Here is a 19,444-nt window from a genome sequence, read left to right on the forward strand (position 1 = left end):
CCGCGAAGGAGACGTCGCGGGCCCCGCCGCCTGGTATGGACTTAAAGGGGAACCCCAACGCCGAAAAAAAATCGGCGTGGGGGTCCCCCCAAAGTCCACAACAGACCCTTGTCCGAGCACGCTACCCGGCCGGCCAGGAAAGGGGGGCGAGCGAGCGCGCCCCCCCTCCCGAGCCGTACCAGGCCGCGTGCCCTTAACATGGGGGGTGCCTTGGGGAAGGGGGGGCCGCGCGGCCCCCCCACCCCAAAGCACCTTGTCCCCATGTTGATGAGGACAAGGGCCTCTTCCCGACAACCCTGGCCGTTGGTTGTCGGGGTCTGCGGGTGGGGGGCTTATCGGAATCCGGGAGCCCCCTTTAATAAGGGGGCCCCCGGATACCGGCCCCCCACCCTATGTGAATGAGTATGGGGTACAATGTACCCCTACCCATTCACCTGTAAAATAAAAGTACCCCAAAAAAAACCACAACACACGAGATAAAATATTTTATTGCACAGCTCCGGGGGTCTTCCGTCTTCGGGGGTCTTCTCGCCGGACTCCTCCGCTATCTTCTTGTAGCTCTTTTGCTAGCGGAGGAGTCCGGCTTTCTTCCTCCCCGCCGCCGGCCTCTTCTCCCGACTTCGGGGGTCTTGTACCCCTCTTCGGTTCTTCTGTCGCCGCCGCCTTCCGTTCTTCTGCCGGGCCACTGCGCCTTCTTATAGCTCTTTTGCAGGCGGTGGCTCGGTCTTCTGTCGCCGCTGTCGCCGTCGCCTTCCGTTCTTCTTCTTCTTCTTCTTGTTCTTCTTCTTCTCCAGGAGATGTTGACACGTCGCTCTCTCCGGCCGGAATGGCAGAGCTGCGCTGTGCGGCCACTTATATAGTGACAATGGGGCGGTGTCACATGGTATATGTCACATGGGTTGGTCACATGGTGACCCCGCCCCCTTACGATGTCATAGTCCCCATGTGACATCAACCCATGTGACCAACCCATGTGACATATACCATGTGACACCGCCCCATTGTCACTATATAAGTGACCGCTCAGCCATTCCGGCCGGAGAGAGCGACGTGTCAACATCTCCTGGAGAAGAAGAAGAAGAAGAAGAAGAAGAAGAAGAAGAAGAAGGGAAGGCGACGGCGACAGCGGCGACAGAAGACCGAGCCACCGCCTGCAAAAGAGCTATAAGAAGGCGCGGTGGCCCTGCAGAAGAACGGAAGGCGGCGGCGACAGAAGACCGGGCCACCGCTTGCAAAAGAGCTATAAGAAGGCGCGGTGGCCCGGCAGAAGAACCGAAGAGGGGGACAAGACCCCCGAAGTCGGGAGAAGAGGCCGGCGGCGGGGAGGAAGAAAGCCGGACTCCTCCGCTAGCAAAAGAGCTACAAGAAGATAGCGGAGGAGTCCGGCGAGAAGACCCCCGAAGACGGAAGACCCCCGGAGCTGTGCAATAAAATATTTTATCTCGTGTGTTGTGTTTTTTTTTGGGTACTTTTATTTTACAGGTGAATGGGTAGGGGTACATTGTACCCCATATTCATTCACATAGGGTGGGGGGCCGGTATCCGGGGGCCCCCTTATTAAAGGGGGCTCCCGGATTCCGATAAGCCCCCCGCCCGTAGACCCCGACAACCAACTGCCAGGGTTGTCGGGAAGAGGCCCTTGTCCTCATCAACATGGGGACAAGGTGCTTTGGGGTGGGGGGGCCGCGCGGCCCCCCCTTCCCCAAGGCACCCCCATGTTGAGGGCACGCGGCCTGGTACGGCTCGGGAGGGGGGGCGCGCTCGCTCGCCCCCCTTTCCTGGCCGGCCGGGTAGCGTGCTCGGACAAGGGTCTGTTGTGGACTTTGGGGGGACCCCCACGCCGATTTTTTTTCGGCGTTGGGGTTCCCCTTTAAGTACATTCCAGGCGGCGGAGCCCGCGACGTCTCCGTCGCGGGCCCCGCCTACCTGCACACGCGCTCGTAATGAGCGGACTGTTGCCTCGTGTGTGGGCGAGTCCGTTCATTTCAAAAGTTGCGCGGACTTAGTACGACGAACAAAGTTTGCCGTATTTGTCCGCTCAAAAAGTGCCGTGTGTGGGCGTGTTCGTTCATTCAAAAGTTTGAGCGGACTGTTTGGGTGAAGTTTCATTCTGTGACCCCAAGCATTAAGCTGGCCATAAATGGTCTCTGCTTAACTGGCCGACATTCAAACTGTCTATGGCTGGCTTTAGGAGTCAGCAGTGAGCAGCTTATTGATAGAAAGAAAAAGGATTATTCTCCTTAAAGTTGAATATAAACAATAGATTGGGGATTGTCATAAAGACATCCCCTAGGAGAGAGGGACCACTGTTAAACTGTCCACTAATTCACCAAATTGGTGTGGATCACTGCACCCAACGTCATATGCAAAAAAGGAACTAAAAGGACCCAGAAAAAAAGTAAGTACCAAAAGTGATCCTGTTAGTATGAGTAATGCCGCGTACACACAATCAAATTGTCCGGCGACTTAGTCCGCCGGACCGCATTTCACCGGACAATCCGATCGTGTGTGGGCTTCAGCGGACTTTTTTAGGGTAAAGTCCGGCGGACTTAGAAAGTAGTTTTGCAGTCCAATCTTTCCGGACTTGGGTTTCAGTGGACAATACGTTCGTGAGTGTGCTAGTCCGGCGGACTAAGAATGACGCATGCTCAGAAGCAAGTATGAAAAGGAAGCTATTGGCTACTGGCTATTGAACTTCCTTTTTCTAGTCCCGTCGTGCGTGATGTACGTCATCGCGCTAGCAATCGCCGGACTTTCCATGTGTCCGTGTGTGGCCAAATCCGTTCGGTAGAAAGTCCGCCGGACTATCCGCCGGATTGTTTGCTGGACTAAGTACGCCGGACAATTCAATCGTGTGTACGCGGCATTAGTATGACAAAATGCAAAAATAACTTTATTATTGGACATCAAATATTCACAAAACAATAATAATTAATACCTCCACCTGCCATAATATTAAAAAGTGACAATGTTTTCATCAATTAAAATAACCAGAGTCCGGACAATATTAAAGCAATTGTCAGCTGAGTTTTTTGCCACATGGGATCTCCCCAATGCTAAATTTACATAATATATCCAAAAAGCAAAGACACTTGTACAAAAATTGGGGAAAGATCAAAGCAGGTAAAAAAAAAAAAAACATGCTGACTAATCATGGCATAACATGCTGTATAGGATCCTTAGATCACGACCATTGCCATTAAGTGTTTTTTAATTATAAAGTGGCATGAGCATTAGGTGGTGAATTGTTAATTTACTCAGGGAGTGACAGGTTGGCGATCCAAGGTAAGTTATTTATACCATCTTGGTTTGTGTTTAACTGGATGTAATTGATCCAAGGGATATGTTGATTGTGAATTCAAGGAACACTTCAGTTGAATCACAAGTCAGATTGCTGTTCAGTCTCTCTTAAAGCACAAAATGAAACTTCCGCTTTAAATGTAGGTGACCCCTGACATGCCACATTTGGCATGTAATTTTTTGGGGGGGAGGAGTGGGTACTCTGTTGTTACAGGCACCCAGCTCCCACCTCCTTCCTGGAGCTGCGGTGCCGGAAGGAAGATCCCCTTTCCTCCTCCCTCCCTGCAATTTTCTGGGACACGTCACAGGTCGAGCATGTGAAGTTACAGCCGAGCGCCCACCGTAACAATGCTGGTGCCACGGAGAGGAGGGGGAAAGGAGCGGGGCTTTGTCCGCCTGCATCTCTGGACCACACCCTCCAAATAAACCAAGTTCACAAGGATGAGGGTACGCTAAACCTTGGCATTTTTTATCTACTCCATTTAATATGGGAGTTTTGGATCAGATAGATGCTCACAATGTAGATCTATCAGCCAGGTAGTGGCTATTTCTCAGGCATCCATCCAAGATAGTTGGAACTGGTCACACAACAGTTCAGTGGGAAAGAGAATATACAGACCCCATTTAGTGATGCAGCCTATCAGAACATAGACAAGCAGTTCAATATTAACATAAACAGTGGGGTCAGGGTGCTCATCTCCTCATCATCGTGATACAAATGAAATCCTTGGGAACCAAGATTTACACCCAGGTCCCTTGCTGGTGGACCCCAGGACATTACAGCACCTCATCACTTGTTTAGTGGTCAAATCCGCACCTGTGTCTTGTGCTAACCCGCTACTTGAATCAGAATACTGCCAAGCTATCAGTCTGTATGTCCGGAGCTCCGTAGCATAGCCCTGAGGTCCACCTTGGTGTGAAATTTGGGGATCATTGTCACTGTGGCGGGAGGAGGTATCTAGATTTGCAAAGGCAATGTGTACACAAAAGTAGATTTACATCACCTTTGTGACTATTGAGAAATATATTTTATTGAAAGCTTTTGGGCCCAGAGTTCAACTGTGAACTTCTGTAAACTTAAAAAAAAAAAACTCCTCTATGGTACAGTGCTTCAGTGAGTTATTACTGGATTTTTACTGAAGCGTATCATATTGCCAGGAAGGGCAGGTATTCCCCCTGAGCATTTAGTCCAGTGATCAGTATAAGGTGTATTTTCCCCCCTCTGTTGATTGCAAGTTAGAATGAGCTGCAAAAGAGACAGGTGCGTACTGTAGCCATACAGTACTGTGCAATACAGTTGTACAACGTGAGATGGGCTTTGATCATAATAAACCTGTGCTTTTCCCATGCAGGCATCAAGTTCACTTTAATTGCACATTCCATGAAAGTCAGTATGAGACTGGAACAATGTTATAAGGACTACAGTGAAAACTTGAAGTGAAGGATATATGCTCTTATCTATCACATGCAGCTGTTACTACAGTAGTTTTGTCAATTCCATATGTTCATATTTTAGGGCCACACATGAAAGTGAACCCTGTCACTTTTAGATAAATTCAATCTGTTTGTCAAAAATAAATGTGCTCATCAGATATTTTTATCTAGCTCAATTCAAAAATGTTTACTATACAGCACCAAGGATATTACTTAATTCTGGGGCTTTTTTTCTCAGGAAATAGGTGCAGGAACTTAACCACAACCCCCCCTCCCCCACACACACCCTCCGAACCAAATCAAATAGTGAATGTGGTCAAATTTCACCAACAGTTGAAGAGTCTTAAAAGGGAAATAACATACCAGGAGTGAATTAATTACACAGTGCAGAGTTTAAGGGGGGGGGGGGGGGTTTACACACAGAATTCAGAGTTCGGGAGTGTGCTACATACATCATACAGAGTTCAGGAGTGTGCTACATACATTGTACAGAGTTCAGGGGTGTGCTACATACATCGTACAGAGTTCAGGGGTGTACTAAATACATCGTACAGGGTTCAGGGGTGTGCTACATACATCGTACAGGGTTCAGGGGTGTGCTACATACATTGTACAGAGTTCAGGGGTGTACTACATACATCGTACAGTGTTCAGGAGTGTGCTACATACATCATACAGAGTTCAGGGGTGTGCTACATACATCGTACAGAGTTCAAGGGTGTGCTACATACATCGTACAGAGTTCAGGGGTGTGCTACATACATCGTACAGAGTTCAGGAGTCTGCTACATACATCATGCAGAGTTCAGGAGTCTGCTACATACATCATGCAGAGTTCAGGAGTGTGCTACATACATCGTACAGAGTTCAGGGTAGGGGCGTAACTATAAATCACAGGGCCCCACAGCAAAATTTTATGGCCACCCCCCTCACCCTCACCCAAGGGCAGATCCAGAGTCTAGTTTCAGGAGGGGCACTGCCAGAAAATACTTTTTGTTGGGGGCAATTTATCTGGGCGATGGCTGATGTTGGCTCTTCAATCATCAGGGCACCATAGTTGTTATGGTGTCAGGATGATTGAAACTGATTATTTGTATTATTACATTGTTATAGAAAATGAAATAGTTCAACTCACCATAATGCAGAATAAGTGCTTGCCACCGAGTGTGTCACTTGCCACAGTTGCCTGCCACCAGATGCAGATTGTCACTTGTCACATGTTGCAGATTGTCACTTGCCACGTCACCTGTCACACATTGTGGATTTTCACTTGCCACGTCACCTGCCGCACGTTGCAAATTGTCCACTATCATCTGCCACACATTGCGGATTGTCCACTTGCGACGTCACCAGCCAAAAGTTCCCGATTGTCACTTGCCACGCGTTGCAAATTGTCCACTTGCCATGTTACCTACCACCCGTTGCGGATTGACCACTTGACATGTCACCTCCCTTGTCACTTGCCACAGGTTTCAAATTGTTCACTTGCCAAATTACCTGCCACACATTGTGGATTGTCCACTTGCCACGTCACCTGCCACAAGTCACGGACTGTCACTTACCACAAGTTGCAAATTATCCACTTGCCAGGTCACCTGCCACACATTGCAGATTGTCCACTTGCCACGTCACCTGCCACACATTGTGGATTGTCCACTTGCCACGTCACCTGCCACAAGTCACGGACTGTCACTTACCACAAGTTGCAAATTGTCCACTTGCCAGGTCACCTGCCACACACTTACCAAAAGTTGCAAATTGTCCACTTGCCAGGTCACCTGCCACACATTGCGGATTGTCCACTTGCCACATCACCTGCTACAAGTTGCAGATTGTCACTTTCTTGCTAAGGTGGGGAAAAGGGCTTGTCACTTTCTGTGTCCCAGTCTGAGTCAGGCAGCAGAGAGATGATGTAATCTCTCTGCTGCCTGCATGCCTGCACAGTGAGTGAGGGCGGAACTGCCAGGATGCAGGGCGGTGAGAGATGATGTAATCTCTCTGCTTCGCCACCCACTGATTGGCGAGTCCACCCACCGAGCCTCCCAGCTGGCAGCTAACCCCCCCGTGAGCCATCCAGCTCACGGGGGGGCGCCGGGGTGTGCTACATACTGTACATCATACAGAGATCAGGGGTGTGCTACATACATCATACAGTGTTCAGGGGTGTGCTACATACATCATAAAGAGTTCAGGGGTGTGCTGCATACAGAGTGCAAAGTTCAGGGGTGTGCTACATACATCATACAGAGTTCAGGGGTGTACTACATACATCGTACAGTTTTCAGGGGTGTGCTACATACTGTACATCATACAGTGTTCAGGGGTGTGCTACATACTGTACATCATACAGAGTACAGGGGTGTGCTACATACATCATACAGAGTTCAAGGGTGTACTACATACACCATACAATGTTCAGGGATGTGCTACATACATGGTACAGTGTTCAGCGGTGTGCTATTTACATCATACAGAGTTCAAGGGTGTGCTACATGCATCATACAGTGTTCAGGGGTGGGCTACATACATCATAAAGAGTTCCGGGGTGTGCTACAGACATCATACAGAATTCAGGGGTGTACTACATACATCATACAGTGTTCAGGGGTGTGCTACATACTGTACATCATACAGAGTTCAGGGGTGTGCTACATAAATCGTACAGTGTTTAGGGGTGTGCTACATACATCATACAATGTTCAGGGGTGTACTACATACATCATACAGTGTTCAGGGGTGTGCTACATACTGTACATCATACAGAGTTCAGGGGTGTGCTACATAAATCGTACAGTGTTTAGGGGTGTGATACATACATCATACAGTGTTCAGGGGTGTGCTACATACATCGTACAGTGTTCAGGGGTGTGCTACATACATCGTACAGTGTTCGGGGTGTGCTACATACATCATACAGAGTTCAGGGGTATACTACATACATTGTACAGTGTTCAGGGGTGTGCTACATACTGTACATCATACAGAGTTCAGGGGTGTGCTACATAAATCGTACAGTGTTTAGGGGTTTGCTACATACATCGTACAGTGTTCAGGGGTGTGCTGCATACATCATACAGAGTTCAGGAGTGTGCTACATACATTGTACAGAGTTCAGGGGTGTGCTACATACATCGTACAGAGTTCAGGGGTGTACTAAATACATCGTACAGGGTTCAGGGGTGTGCTACATACATCGTACAGTGTTCAGGGGTGTGCTACATACATTGTACAGAGTTCAGGGGTGTACTACATACATCGTACAGTGTTCAGGAGTGTGCTACATACATCATACAGAGTTCAGGGGTGTGCTACATACATCGTACAGAGTTCAAGGGTGTGCTACATACATCGTACAGAGTTCAGGGGTGTGCTACATACATCGTACAGAGTTCAGGAGTCTGCTACATACATCATGCAGAGTTCAGGAGTCTGCTACATACATCATGCAGAGTTCAGGAGTGTGCTACATACATCGTACAGAGTTCAGGGTAGGGGCGTAACTATAAATCACAGGGCCCCACAGCAAAATTTTATGGCCACCCCCCTCACCCTCACCCAAGGGCAGATCCAGAGTCTAGTTTCAGGAGGGGCACTGCCAGAAAATACTTTTTGTTGGGGGCAATTTATCTGGGCGATGGCTGATGTTGGCTCTTCAATCATCAGGGCACCATAGTTGTTATGGTGTCAGGATGATTGAAACTGATTATTTGTATTATTACATTGTTATAGAAAATGAAATAGTTCAACTCACCATAATGCAGAATAAGTGCTTGCCACCGAGTGTGTCACTTGCCACAGTTGCCTGCCACCAGATGCAGATTGTCACTTGTCACATGTTGCAGATTGTCACTTGCCACGTCACCTGTCACACATTGTGGATTTTCACTTGCCACGTCACCTGCCGCACGTTGCAAATTGTCCACTATCATCTGCCACACATTGCGGATTGTCCACTTGCGACGTCACCAGCCAAAAGTTCCCGATTGTCACTTGCCACGCGTTGCAAATTGTCCACTTGCCATGTTACCTACCACCCGTTGCGGATTGACCACTTGACATGTCACCTCCCTTGTCACTTGCCACAGGTTTCAAATTGTTCACTTGCCAAATTACCTGCCACACATTGTGGATTGTCCACTTGCCACGTCACCTGCCACAAGTCACGGACTGTCACTTACCACAAGTTGCAAATTATCCACTTGCCAGGTCACCTGCCACACATTGCAGATTGTCCACTTGCCACGTCACCTGCCACACATTGTGGATTGTCCACTTGCCACGTCACCTGCCACAAGTCACGGACTGTCACTTACCACAAGTTGCAAATTGTCCACTTGCCAGGTCACCTGCCACACACTTACCAAAAGTTGCAAATTGTCCACTTGCCAGGTCACCTGCCACACATTGCGGATTGTCCACTTGCCACATCACCTGCTACAAGTTGCAGATTGTCACTTTCTTGCTAAGGTGGGGAAAAGGGCTTGTCACTTTCTGTGTCCCAGTCTGAGTCAGGCAGCAGAGAGATGATGTAATCTCTCTGCTGCCTGCATGCCTGCACAGTGAGTGAGGGCGGAACTGCCAGGATGCAGGGCGGTGAGAGATGATGTAATCTCTCTGCTTCGCCACCCACTGATTGGCGAGTCCACCCACCGAGCCTCCCAGCTGGCAGCTAACCCCCCCGTGAGCCATCCAGCTCACGGGGGGGCGCCGGGGTGTGCTACATACTGTACATCATACAGAGATCAGGGGTGTGCTACATACATCATACAGTGTTCAGGGGTGTGCTACATACATCATAAAGAGTTCAGGGGTGTGCTGCATACAGAGTGCAAAGTTCAGGGGTGTGCTACATACATCATACAGAGTTCAGGGGTGTACTACATACATCGTACAGTTTTCAGGGGTGTGCTACATACTGTACATCATACAGTGTTCAGGGGTGTGCTACATACTGTACATCATACAGAGTACAGGGGTGTGCTACATACATCATACAGAGTTCAAGGGTGTACTACATACACCATACAATGTTCAGGGATGTGCTACATACATGGTACAGTGTTCAGCGGTGTGCTATTTACATCATACAGAGTTCAAGGGTGTGCTACATGCATCATACAGTGTTCAGGGGTGGGCTACATACATCATAAAGAGTTCCGGGGTGTGCTACAGACATCATACAGAATTCAGGGGTGTACTACATACATCATACAGTGTTCAGGGGTGTGCTACATACTGTACATCATACAGAGTTCAGGGGTGTGCTACATAAATCGTACAGTGTTTAGGGGTGTGCTACATACATCATACAATGTTCAGGGGTGTACTACATACATCATACAGTGTTCAGGGGTGTGCTACATACTGTACATCATACAGAGTTCAGGGGTGTGCTACATAAATCGTACAGTGTTTAGGGGTGTGATACATACATCATACAGTGTTCAGGGGTGTGCTACATACATCGTACAGTGTTCAGGGGTGTGCTACATACATCGTACAGTGTTCGGGGTGTGCTACATACATCATACAGAGTTCAGGGGTATACTACATACATTGTACAGTGTTCAGGGGTGTGCTACATACTGTACATCATACAGAGTTCAGGGGTGTGCTACATAAATCGTACAGTGTTTAGGGGTTTGCTACATACATCGTACAGTGTTCAGGGGTGTGCTGCATACATCGTACAGTGTTCAGGGGTGTGCTACATACATAATACAGAGTTCAGGGGTATGCTACATACATATGCTACATACATCATACAGAATTCAGGGGTGTGCTACATACAAAGTGCAGAGTTCAATGGGTGCACTACACACAGAGTTCAGGGGTGTACTACATACATCATACAGTGTTCAGGGGTGTGCTACATACATCATACAGAGTTCAGGGGTGTGCTACATACATTGTACAGTGTTCAGGGGGGATACCCGCGATCGTCTCATGGGGAGGAAGAATGGGGAGATGCTATTGTAAACAAGCATCTCCCAATTCTGCCTAGTGACAGTGTCACTGATCTCTGCTCCCTGTCATCAGGAGCAGAGATCAGTGACATGTCACATGTAGCCACGCCCCCCTACAGTTAGAAACACTCCCCAGGGCACACTTAACACTTACACTACCCCCTAGTGGTTAACCCCTTCACTGCCAGTGTCATTTACACAAGAATCCGTGCATTTGTATAGCAATGATTGCTGTATAAATGACAATGGTCCCAAAAATGTGTCAAAAATGTCCGATGTGTCCGCCATAATGTCGCAGTCACAATAAAAATCGCTGATCACCGCCATTACAAGTAAAAAAAAAATTTTATTAATAAATATGCCATAAAACTATCCCCTATTTTGTAGACGCTATAACTTTTGCGCAAACCAATCAATAAACGCTTATTGCAATTTTCTTTATTTATTTTTTACCAAAAATATGTAGAAGCATACGTATCGGCCTAAACTGAGGAAAAAAATGTTTTTTTTTATATATTTTTGGGGTATATTTATTATAGCAAAAAGTAAAAAATAATGCGTTTTTTTTCAAAATTGTTACTCTTTTTTTGTTTATAGCACAAAAAATTAAAACCACAGAGGTGATCAAATACCACCAAAAGAAAGCCCTATTTGGGGGAGAAAAAAAAAGGAAGTCATTTTTTTTGGGAGTCACGTCGCACGAACGTGCAATTTTCAGTTAAAGCAACGCAGTGCCGAATCGCAAAAAGTGCTCTGGTCAGGAAGGGGTTAAATTCTTCCGGGGCCGAAGTGGTTAAAAATGGGCAATTTATAAGCTGCCAAAGTATTAATATTTACACTATGTGTGCTCATATAAAGCAAAATATGTAACCCCAATTTAGAGGCCTGTTTGGGATTGGCACATTATTTACATCCTCCAGTGCTCGCTGCAGTTTCTAAAGGGGTGAGCATGCACTCCAGAAAAAGGGGTGTAAGAGGGCTAGCCGTTATTTATGATCTACCGTGACCAAAGCCTGCTATCCTTTCCTCCCTTAGAGGACACTCCTGAACCTTATTGATGCTGCCAGGACCATGCTAATACCTTAGTCCATATAGGCCCTGAAGCTGGGATAAAAAACTTGCTGCTTTAAAAAAAATGTTTTCTTTTTGTAATTTGCAATGCAAAAAAAAGAACCTCCCCAAAAAAATCTGTTAAGCAGCATTAATTCTGGCATTCTGGAAAAGATAAAACAGCACTTTTCTGCACAACATAGCCTGTTAATAAGTGTGATACTTTTTCCTTAATATTTAAGAAGAAATACCTACTTACACTAAGAAAGGTCCATCGTCAGGGTGTGAATTGCTGTACCAAGTGCAACTGGTATAACTAGCAAAGCTACTAAAGCAGCTGAAATTTTCTGGCATATATTCTGTATGAAGTAAAAAAAAAATGAATGAATGAAGAAATAGAGAGAGAAGAGAAAAGGGGAAAAGAGTCTAACAAAATCTTAAATACACATATTCAAATATTAGACAAAGGTTGTTATGATCATATAAAGAGCAACTTGTTTGCTCACTGTAATGCCATGTACACAAAAGTCAGACGGAATCGTTTCATCGGATATTCTGATCGTGTGTGGGCTTCAGCAGACTTTTCTGACGGACCTAGAAATAGAACATGTTTTAAATCTTTTCGACTGAATCAATTTCTATCTGGAAAACTGTTCCAACAGACCAAAAACGACGCAAGGGCAGCTATTGGCTACTGGCTATTGAACTTCCTTTTTCTAGTCCCGTCGTACGTCACTGCATTCTAAACGATCGGACTTTAGTGTGATCGTGTGTAGGCAAGTCCGTTTCAGCTGAACTCTGTTGAAACTCCGTTGAAAAAAACGTCAGAGTTTATTCTGATGGAAAAACCAAACGGCATTAGGGTTTTTTCTTGAGACTGGGTTCACACTTATGCAAATCGGATGCCCGCAACCAATTTGCATGACAGGAGATTGTAACTGCCTCTCAATGGAGCCCATTCACATCTCCAGGGAAGCTGCAGAGCTCATAGCAGAAGGGTGCTGTGTGTTTTTGGCTCAGTTTTAGGAACAAATTCAGACCTAATTTGGACCTGAAACGGTGAACAGGGATGCAACGGACCCCCTGCTGTGCCCTGCGGCCACACATATTGTGAACCCCGCCTAAAGTGGTTGTAAACCCTATTCACGAAATCTGATCTAAGCACATATATCTGTAGTGTTTACACATCTCTCTCCAAAGCGCTAAAGCCCCATACACACTATCAGATTTTCTGCAGATTTTTTCTTCAGATTTACCAAAACCATATAATATGAGATCAAAACTTAGGAGTTTCAATTTGTATGCAATCAGGCAGGCCCTTGCACTACATGGTTTTGGTAAATCTGAAGGAAAAAATCATCAGAAAATCTTATAGTGTGTATGGGGCGTAAGTGTCCTTTTTCTCTGGTGCTTCCGACACATGAGATAAGAGTTGAAAATTTGTGTTGGGAAGAGTGCTTAGAGGGAGATTAGCAGGGAGCTTGTCTATTCAGGTCTGTATGTTCCTTCGTTCCTCTGCTTCTGTGGAGGCGGGTATCCCTTCCCTCCAATCAGCTCTCACACAGTGTTAGCAGGATCGTTTTTAAGGCAGGGCAAAAGCGGAAGCTGCCTTGGGCCCCATCATCATTGTGGGGCCCAAAGCAGCTGCCTCATACTTGCCAACTATCCTGGTTTAAATGTCCTTATCCCTTGAAGTTTTAGTCCTGGGCTGCGTCCCGATATCTCAGTGGGAAGTTCTGTTACTAATGCTGATGAGCTTTGCTTTATATGATTCAGAATTTGCCACAGTGTACTGCCTCCTAACTAATCCCACCCCTCCCATCCCACTGCCACTGATCCAAATGCCCCCTCCCCCAGCACTGCCACTGATCCCAGGAGTCCTAGGATTCCTAGGAGCTTTCTGTCTATTGATGGGCCCCCTCACCTCCCCAGTCCATGGTGTGCATGCAGTGAGGAGATGATGTGCTGTAGCCTCTAGCAACCAATTATTGAGCGGTAAAGATATGCAGTAACCTCTAGGAACCAATCAGTGAGTGGTATAGATGACCAGTAACCTCTAGCAACCAAGCAGTGAGCAGTATTGATGTACAGTAATCTCTAGCAACCAATCAACAAGCAGAAGTCATGTGCTGTATCCTCTATAAAATAAACAGTGACCCATAATGTGTGCTGTAACCTCTAGCAGCCAGACAGTTTGCGGAAATGATACACTGTAACCTCTGGCAAGAAATTGCAATTGTTGCCTGATCTCATTTAGTAAACTAATTTTGAGTCTAGCTGCTATTTATTGAATGTCTCAAAGAATGTGGAGAGCGAAATTGCATGTAGGGGTGCCCAAGAAAATGTTTGCCCAGGGTCCAATCAATGTTAAAGATGGCCCTGAGTGTTAGTGCAGTCTCCCCACCCACCCCTATGTACTGCTGGAAGATGAAGAAAGATTTCTAACAGATCTGCACTTTTCAAAGAGTGTAGAAAGTGGAAGACTGCAGATAAACAAGTAAAATTTATGTAGGGAGATTTGTTTCATACCTGTGTATCATCTGAGGATGTTAACTTCACTGGGTATAGGAGAGGGTTTACATCCACTTTAATAAAGGAGCAGGTAAGCACAGTGCATCTAGGGTTGTAGAATCTGTTGTCTCTCCATTTGATAAGTCAGTATCCACTGCTTATAATGCAGTAGTACCCATTCCTAATAGAGAAGCTTTACTTGGTTAACTTTAACTGCCTCTGAATACTTTTTGGGTAAACTCAGTAACATAAGGGTTGAGAGATGCTGAGAGGACTCTCTGCAGCCCAGTTTTCAACCTTCTATCTCATTCTCTTTGAAGGCTCTTGATATGTAAACTTCATAGTAAGGCTAGGCCACTGGATAAACAGTAAATAGATAGTATTGTTTCCAAAAGCATGTTGTGATTTTATTTACATCATAATATAATACAGTCGTCAATGGGAAAGGAGGAGTTGGTAGAAAAGAGTATAATCTGTAAAATGCTCCCACTGCAATATAAACTGTGAATATAACCATAATCTCACTTGGATCTTGGTAAACCCAATTTTGATCATTTATCTTTGATACTGATTGCAAATCATATGCTGCCAAACAAATTTTCACTGCTGGTTTTCCTTGACTTATTCATTTCCTACTTACCTTCAGTGCATGCGTAAATGCCAACATGCATTGTCAGATAGACACTAATCAGCAGTTTCATGGTCACAATACAGTTCCTCATTTCTAAATCAATCCTAAAAATACAAAAGTGTAAAAAGAACTTGTCAGCTGTTTTCACCACTACATTAAATGGGAGAATTGATAAAAAAATATCACAACCATATAATATTTACATGTAGAATAGCCATATAACATAACCCTATTTAAAAAAAAAAAAACATAACAATCCATTAAAGTGACTGTAAGGGTTAGTTTAAAAAAAAATAAACATATCATATTTATCTCCACTGTGCAGTTTGTTTTGCACAGAGTGGCTCCGGATCGTGTCTTCTGGGGTCCCCCGGCGGCCCTCGTGGCCCCTCCGCGCATCGAATAACCCCCTTGCAGGTGCTCTCCGGATTCCAGCATTTGCATCCATAGCCGCCAAATTCTGGATTTGGCCCGCCCCCCCGGCGCCCACGTCATTGATTTGATTGACAGCAGTGGGAGCCAATGGCTGCGCTGCTATCAATCTATCCAATCAAGAGCCAGGACCTCGTGCAGAGATGGAGAGTGTGATGCCGCCAACAGAATTATGGGGCTCAGGTAAGTAAAATGGGGGGGGGGGGGGCTGTATTGTTTTTCATGTTTTTTTGGATTTATATCTGATACATGTATGCAATGCTGGATGGGTATCTGTGTCTAACACATGTATCTCTTTTGTTCTTCCATTTTAAAGGTTCCTTGGTTATCAGTCAGTATTGTGGTTCTGAGAAAGCTGTCTTGCAAAACGTGTCAACCATTGGTTTCTGACACTTTAACCATTATTGTTGTAACCAAGATGACATGGTAATGTTTTTAACATATGCTTTCTATGTATGAATTTTTGTAAATAAATATATTGGTAAGTATTACTTCTTTACCTCCTTTGTGGTACCGTGATAATCCGTCATGCTGGCTCTCTCTCTTTTTTTGTATAGCTCAGCTCCAATAATGTAGTAAACTCTACCTTTTTTGGTCATGCATAAGCTATGTTTGCATGACACAATGGAGAGGGCAGACACAGACCTAATCTATTTCACTCATCCATGAGTGCCATAACCACAGCTTTGCTCTTTGCAAGAGGTATACCTGTCTGCAGGGCTGGTGCAACCATAAGGAGGCTCATGACTGAGGTAGTTCAGATATACCTGTTTACTATCAATAATAAATAACCAACACCGCCCCCCTTTCTTCAATAATGACACTAAACTGTATTGAGTTAAATGGCCAGTTTGGCCTTTTATTAAACCAAAATTATAATTAGACTTGAATATTAATAAACACCCCAGATCGAAGAAGAAGAAAATGGTTGCAGTTCCTTGATGACACCATCACCCACAACTTTGGAGTCTGTGATACCGTAAAGCTAGGTTCAGTCCCCAGCCACCATACACGGCCTCGAGAACAATCCTAACTGACCACAGACCCCTACCACCTTAACACCCGGTCAGTCTAAACTGAACAAGACCAACCGGAGGACTCCATACCTGAGATGGGTCCGACTGTTTCACCAATCGACCAATGTTTTCGACCCTCATCAAGGACCCCAACCACCAACCTTCTCACTCGGGAAGAAACCTTGACCAAACCAGGTCACCAGGGCAGGAGGGCGATTTCAGACTGAAAGTGACGCCTCCTCCCCTGAACTACTATCTCTCCTGCTCCTCCAATCACCCCATCTGCTCGTCCACTCAGGTAAGAGCACTGACCTTTTTTTTAAAACCAAACCCCTAATTTTAACCCACTGCAGCCTGGTATACTTTCACCTTGTCATGTATGCCCTTCGCTTATACTTTGTTAAGCTTCGTGCATGTCTGACAGCCACCTTAGGGCTCCAGCATGGGGGGTAAAATCGAAATCCCCAGCCCCTTGCTGGGGATTCAGAGCTTTAACTGATCTGCAGACATGTGTTTTTCTGCACATTCCCGGCCCGTGTACTTTGGCAAAGCTGCCTGCCAGCTTTCATGTCGAAGCGATACAAGCAGCTGAGAAGCCGCCTATCAATTCCACAACCACCACTCCACTGTGCTGCGACCACCCCCACCATGTTCACCGGGCTTTATTGTCCTACCTGTGGGCCCGGCGCAGTCATTGCATGTGTCACTGGGAGGAGTGGTGGGAACTGAGCAGACCTCGGTCCGTTAAGCTTCTTTCCTGTGCACAGACTAGGAAGTGACGTGTATAACATTAGTGATATAGTCAAAAATTTCAATGAGATTAGTCGGACATGATTTGCCCTCAGTAAAGCCATGATGCTTTGCCTCCAGCAAGTTGCATGTTTTTAGGTGATCAATGGTCCATCTTTTCAGGAGTGATTTGACCACAACAGATGTTAAACCCACTGGCCTATAATTGCCAGCTTCTACTTGGCTACCCTTCTTGTGGATAGGTACAATATTAGCTGTCCACCAGTCATGGGGAACATCTCCTGTTAGAAGAGAGTGATTAAAAAGAACCATTAATTGTCCAACAACTATACCTTGAAGTTCTTTTAGGATTCTGGGATGAATACCATCAGGGCCCATTGCTTTATTAAGTTTTAACTGAACCAGTTCCTCTGCTACTCCTATGTTCAGGAATCATCATTACTAGAACCAATATGATTCCCCAACTTATTATTGTTAGTACAATTTATTTCTTAGAAGACTGAACAGAAGTAATTGTTTAAATGGTTTTAGTGATCCCATTGTATTTATTCCTTCCCTCGCTGAAACTAAAAAAGGTTTTGTCTCATTTCTTAAAGTGGAGTTCTGCCTGGGAAAATAAAAAAAAATATAAAATAATATATGTACACTTACCTGTCCAGGGAGCCCACAATGTCGGCACCCAAAGCCGATCTTTGGATCGAATGTCACTGCCATTCCTGATAAGGGAGCCAGGAAGTGAAGACTTTCAGCTTCACTTCTGGTCCCTACTGCGCATGAGCGAGTCACGCTGCATGCTCTAAATGGTCCCTGCTGTCTTCTGGGACCTGTGTACCTCCCAGAAGACAGCGGGGGGGGGGGGGGGGGGTTGGGCTGGACATGACGTACTTTGCTGCAGAAAGTGTGGCGATCTATGCCCGGAAGTGGGAGCAAATACCTGGATTTGACAGGTATCTGTGAACTACATTGGTTTTTAATTCTGTTTACTCTTACTAATTTGCCTGACATACAATCTATTTTCCACTAGGATGGTAGACTTCAACAGTGTCCACTGATTACTGACTCCTGTGGTTTTACTCCAACCTTTCAATTCATTTTTCAGAATTTCCTCTGTTTCAGCAAAATCAGTCCTTTTGAAATGTAAAACTTTTTCAGTTCTTGTTTTAATATCAAACCAAAAACATTGGTAATCACTAGAACCCAAATTTTCTCCCACCTCAACATCTAACAATCGATCCCCATTTGTCAGTATTATGTAAAGAATACGATCCCCTTGGATTGGGCTTTTTACTAACTGTTTCAGAGAAACCTTATTCATTGCCCCTATTACATCTCTGCTCCCTGGTTGTAATAGCAAATTGAAAATTTCAGTTAATGTCAAGCATTTTGAAGTCACTCATAATCAAAACCTTCAATTTCATTGCCACTTGAGTTATCATGTCATTCACCAAGTTATCATAATCTGAGTATTTAATTTGTTTTTTGAATTATTGTTAGCATTATGCTATTTTTCACATATGGCAACACCACCTCGCCTCTTCCCTACTCGGCATTCCTGCATAGTGTATACCCTGGTATAGTTATTTCCCAGCCACTTGAATCATTGAACCGTCTTTGTAATTGCAACAAGGTCCAAGTTGTGCCTAAGCAAAAGAGCTGCCAGCGCACAAAGCTTGTCGCCTAAACTACAAGCATTAGTGCACATGACATAACAAACATTGCTATCTACTGCTTTATTTTTAGCACCAGAAATTTTAACTGAAGTGACTACCCCATCAGCCCAGTCTTTAGTAGCACATACCATCACATTTTTTTAAGAAGAGATAGAAATGCTCCTCGCCAATTACATCTCTGCACCCATTTTCTCAGTTTAAATGCATGTCCAGAAAAATTACAAAATTACATACTAAGGAGCTCAGTGCCTTTGTGTCAGGGATGCAAACCATCTCTCTTTTACAGCTCAAGATCAGACCACCTGCTAGCATGATGACTAACATAACCAAAACCTTCAGTTTTGCACCAATCCTTTAACCAAACATTGAACTTTGCTAGACAACGTACTTTCTCTTGTTGTCCATTATGGAGAGGTAAGACCTCTGAAAATGTAAGAGTACACCCTAACTGTTGAAGGTCCTGGCCCAAATTCTTAAAATCCTTCTGTACAGAACACACATCATTCTGGGACAAAGCATTTGTGCCAATGTGCACAACAACATTGGCATTGCACTCTTCACTAGCTTCCTTGACAATTTTTAAAATGTGCCTTTTATCTCTCTTTAAATTAATGAGAGAACAGTCCTAACACCAATTGGAGGACAGTCTAAACCTTCACAGCTGGGGACCATGCGGTATTTTTC

General features: G+C 45.3%; 1 protein-coding gene across 1 annotated transcript in view; it reads right to left on the reverse strand.

Moving 5' to 3' along the window:
• Positions 1-19,444, reverse strand: part of LOC143924690 (cytokine receptor common subunit beta-like) — a 106,600-nt gene that overhangs the window by 64,770 nt on the left and 22,386 nt on the right. Inside the window, exons 3-4 of the mRNA XM_077449103.1 lie at positions 14,902-14,996; positions 12,010-12,109 (exon numbers count right to left, since the gene is read on the reverse strand). Coding sequence (XP_077305229.1) covers positions 12,010-12,109; positions 14,902-14,983 — 182 coding nt within the window. The 5' untranslated portion in view covers positions 14,984-14,996. The remainder of the gene's footprint in view (positions 1-12,009; positions 12,110-14,901; positions 14,997-19,444) is intronic.

Source organism: Lithobates pipiens, unplaced genomic scaffold, assembly GCF_037356315.1.
Source record: "Lithobates pipiens isolate NorthernLeopardFrog02 unplaced genomic scaffold, aLitPip1_a1.2 Scaffold_22, whole genome shotgun sequence".
In the NCBI taxonomy this organism is placed as follows: Eukaryota; Metazoa; Chordata; class Amphibia; order Anura; family Ranidae; genus Lithobates; species Lithobates pipiens.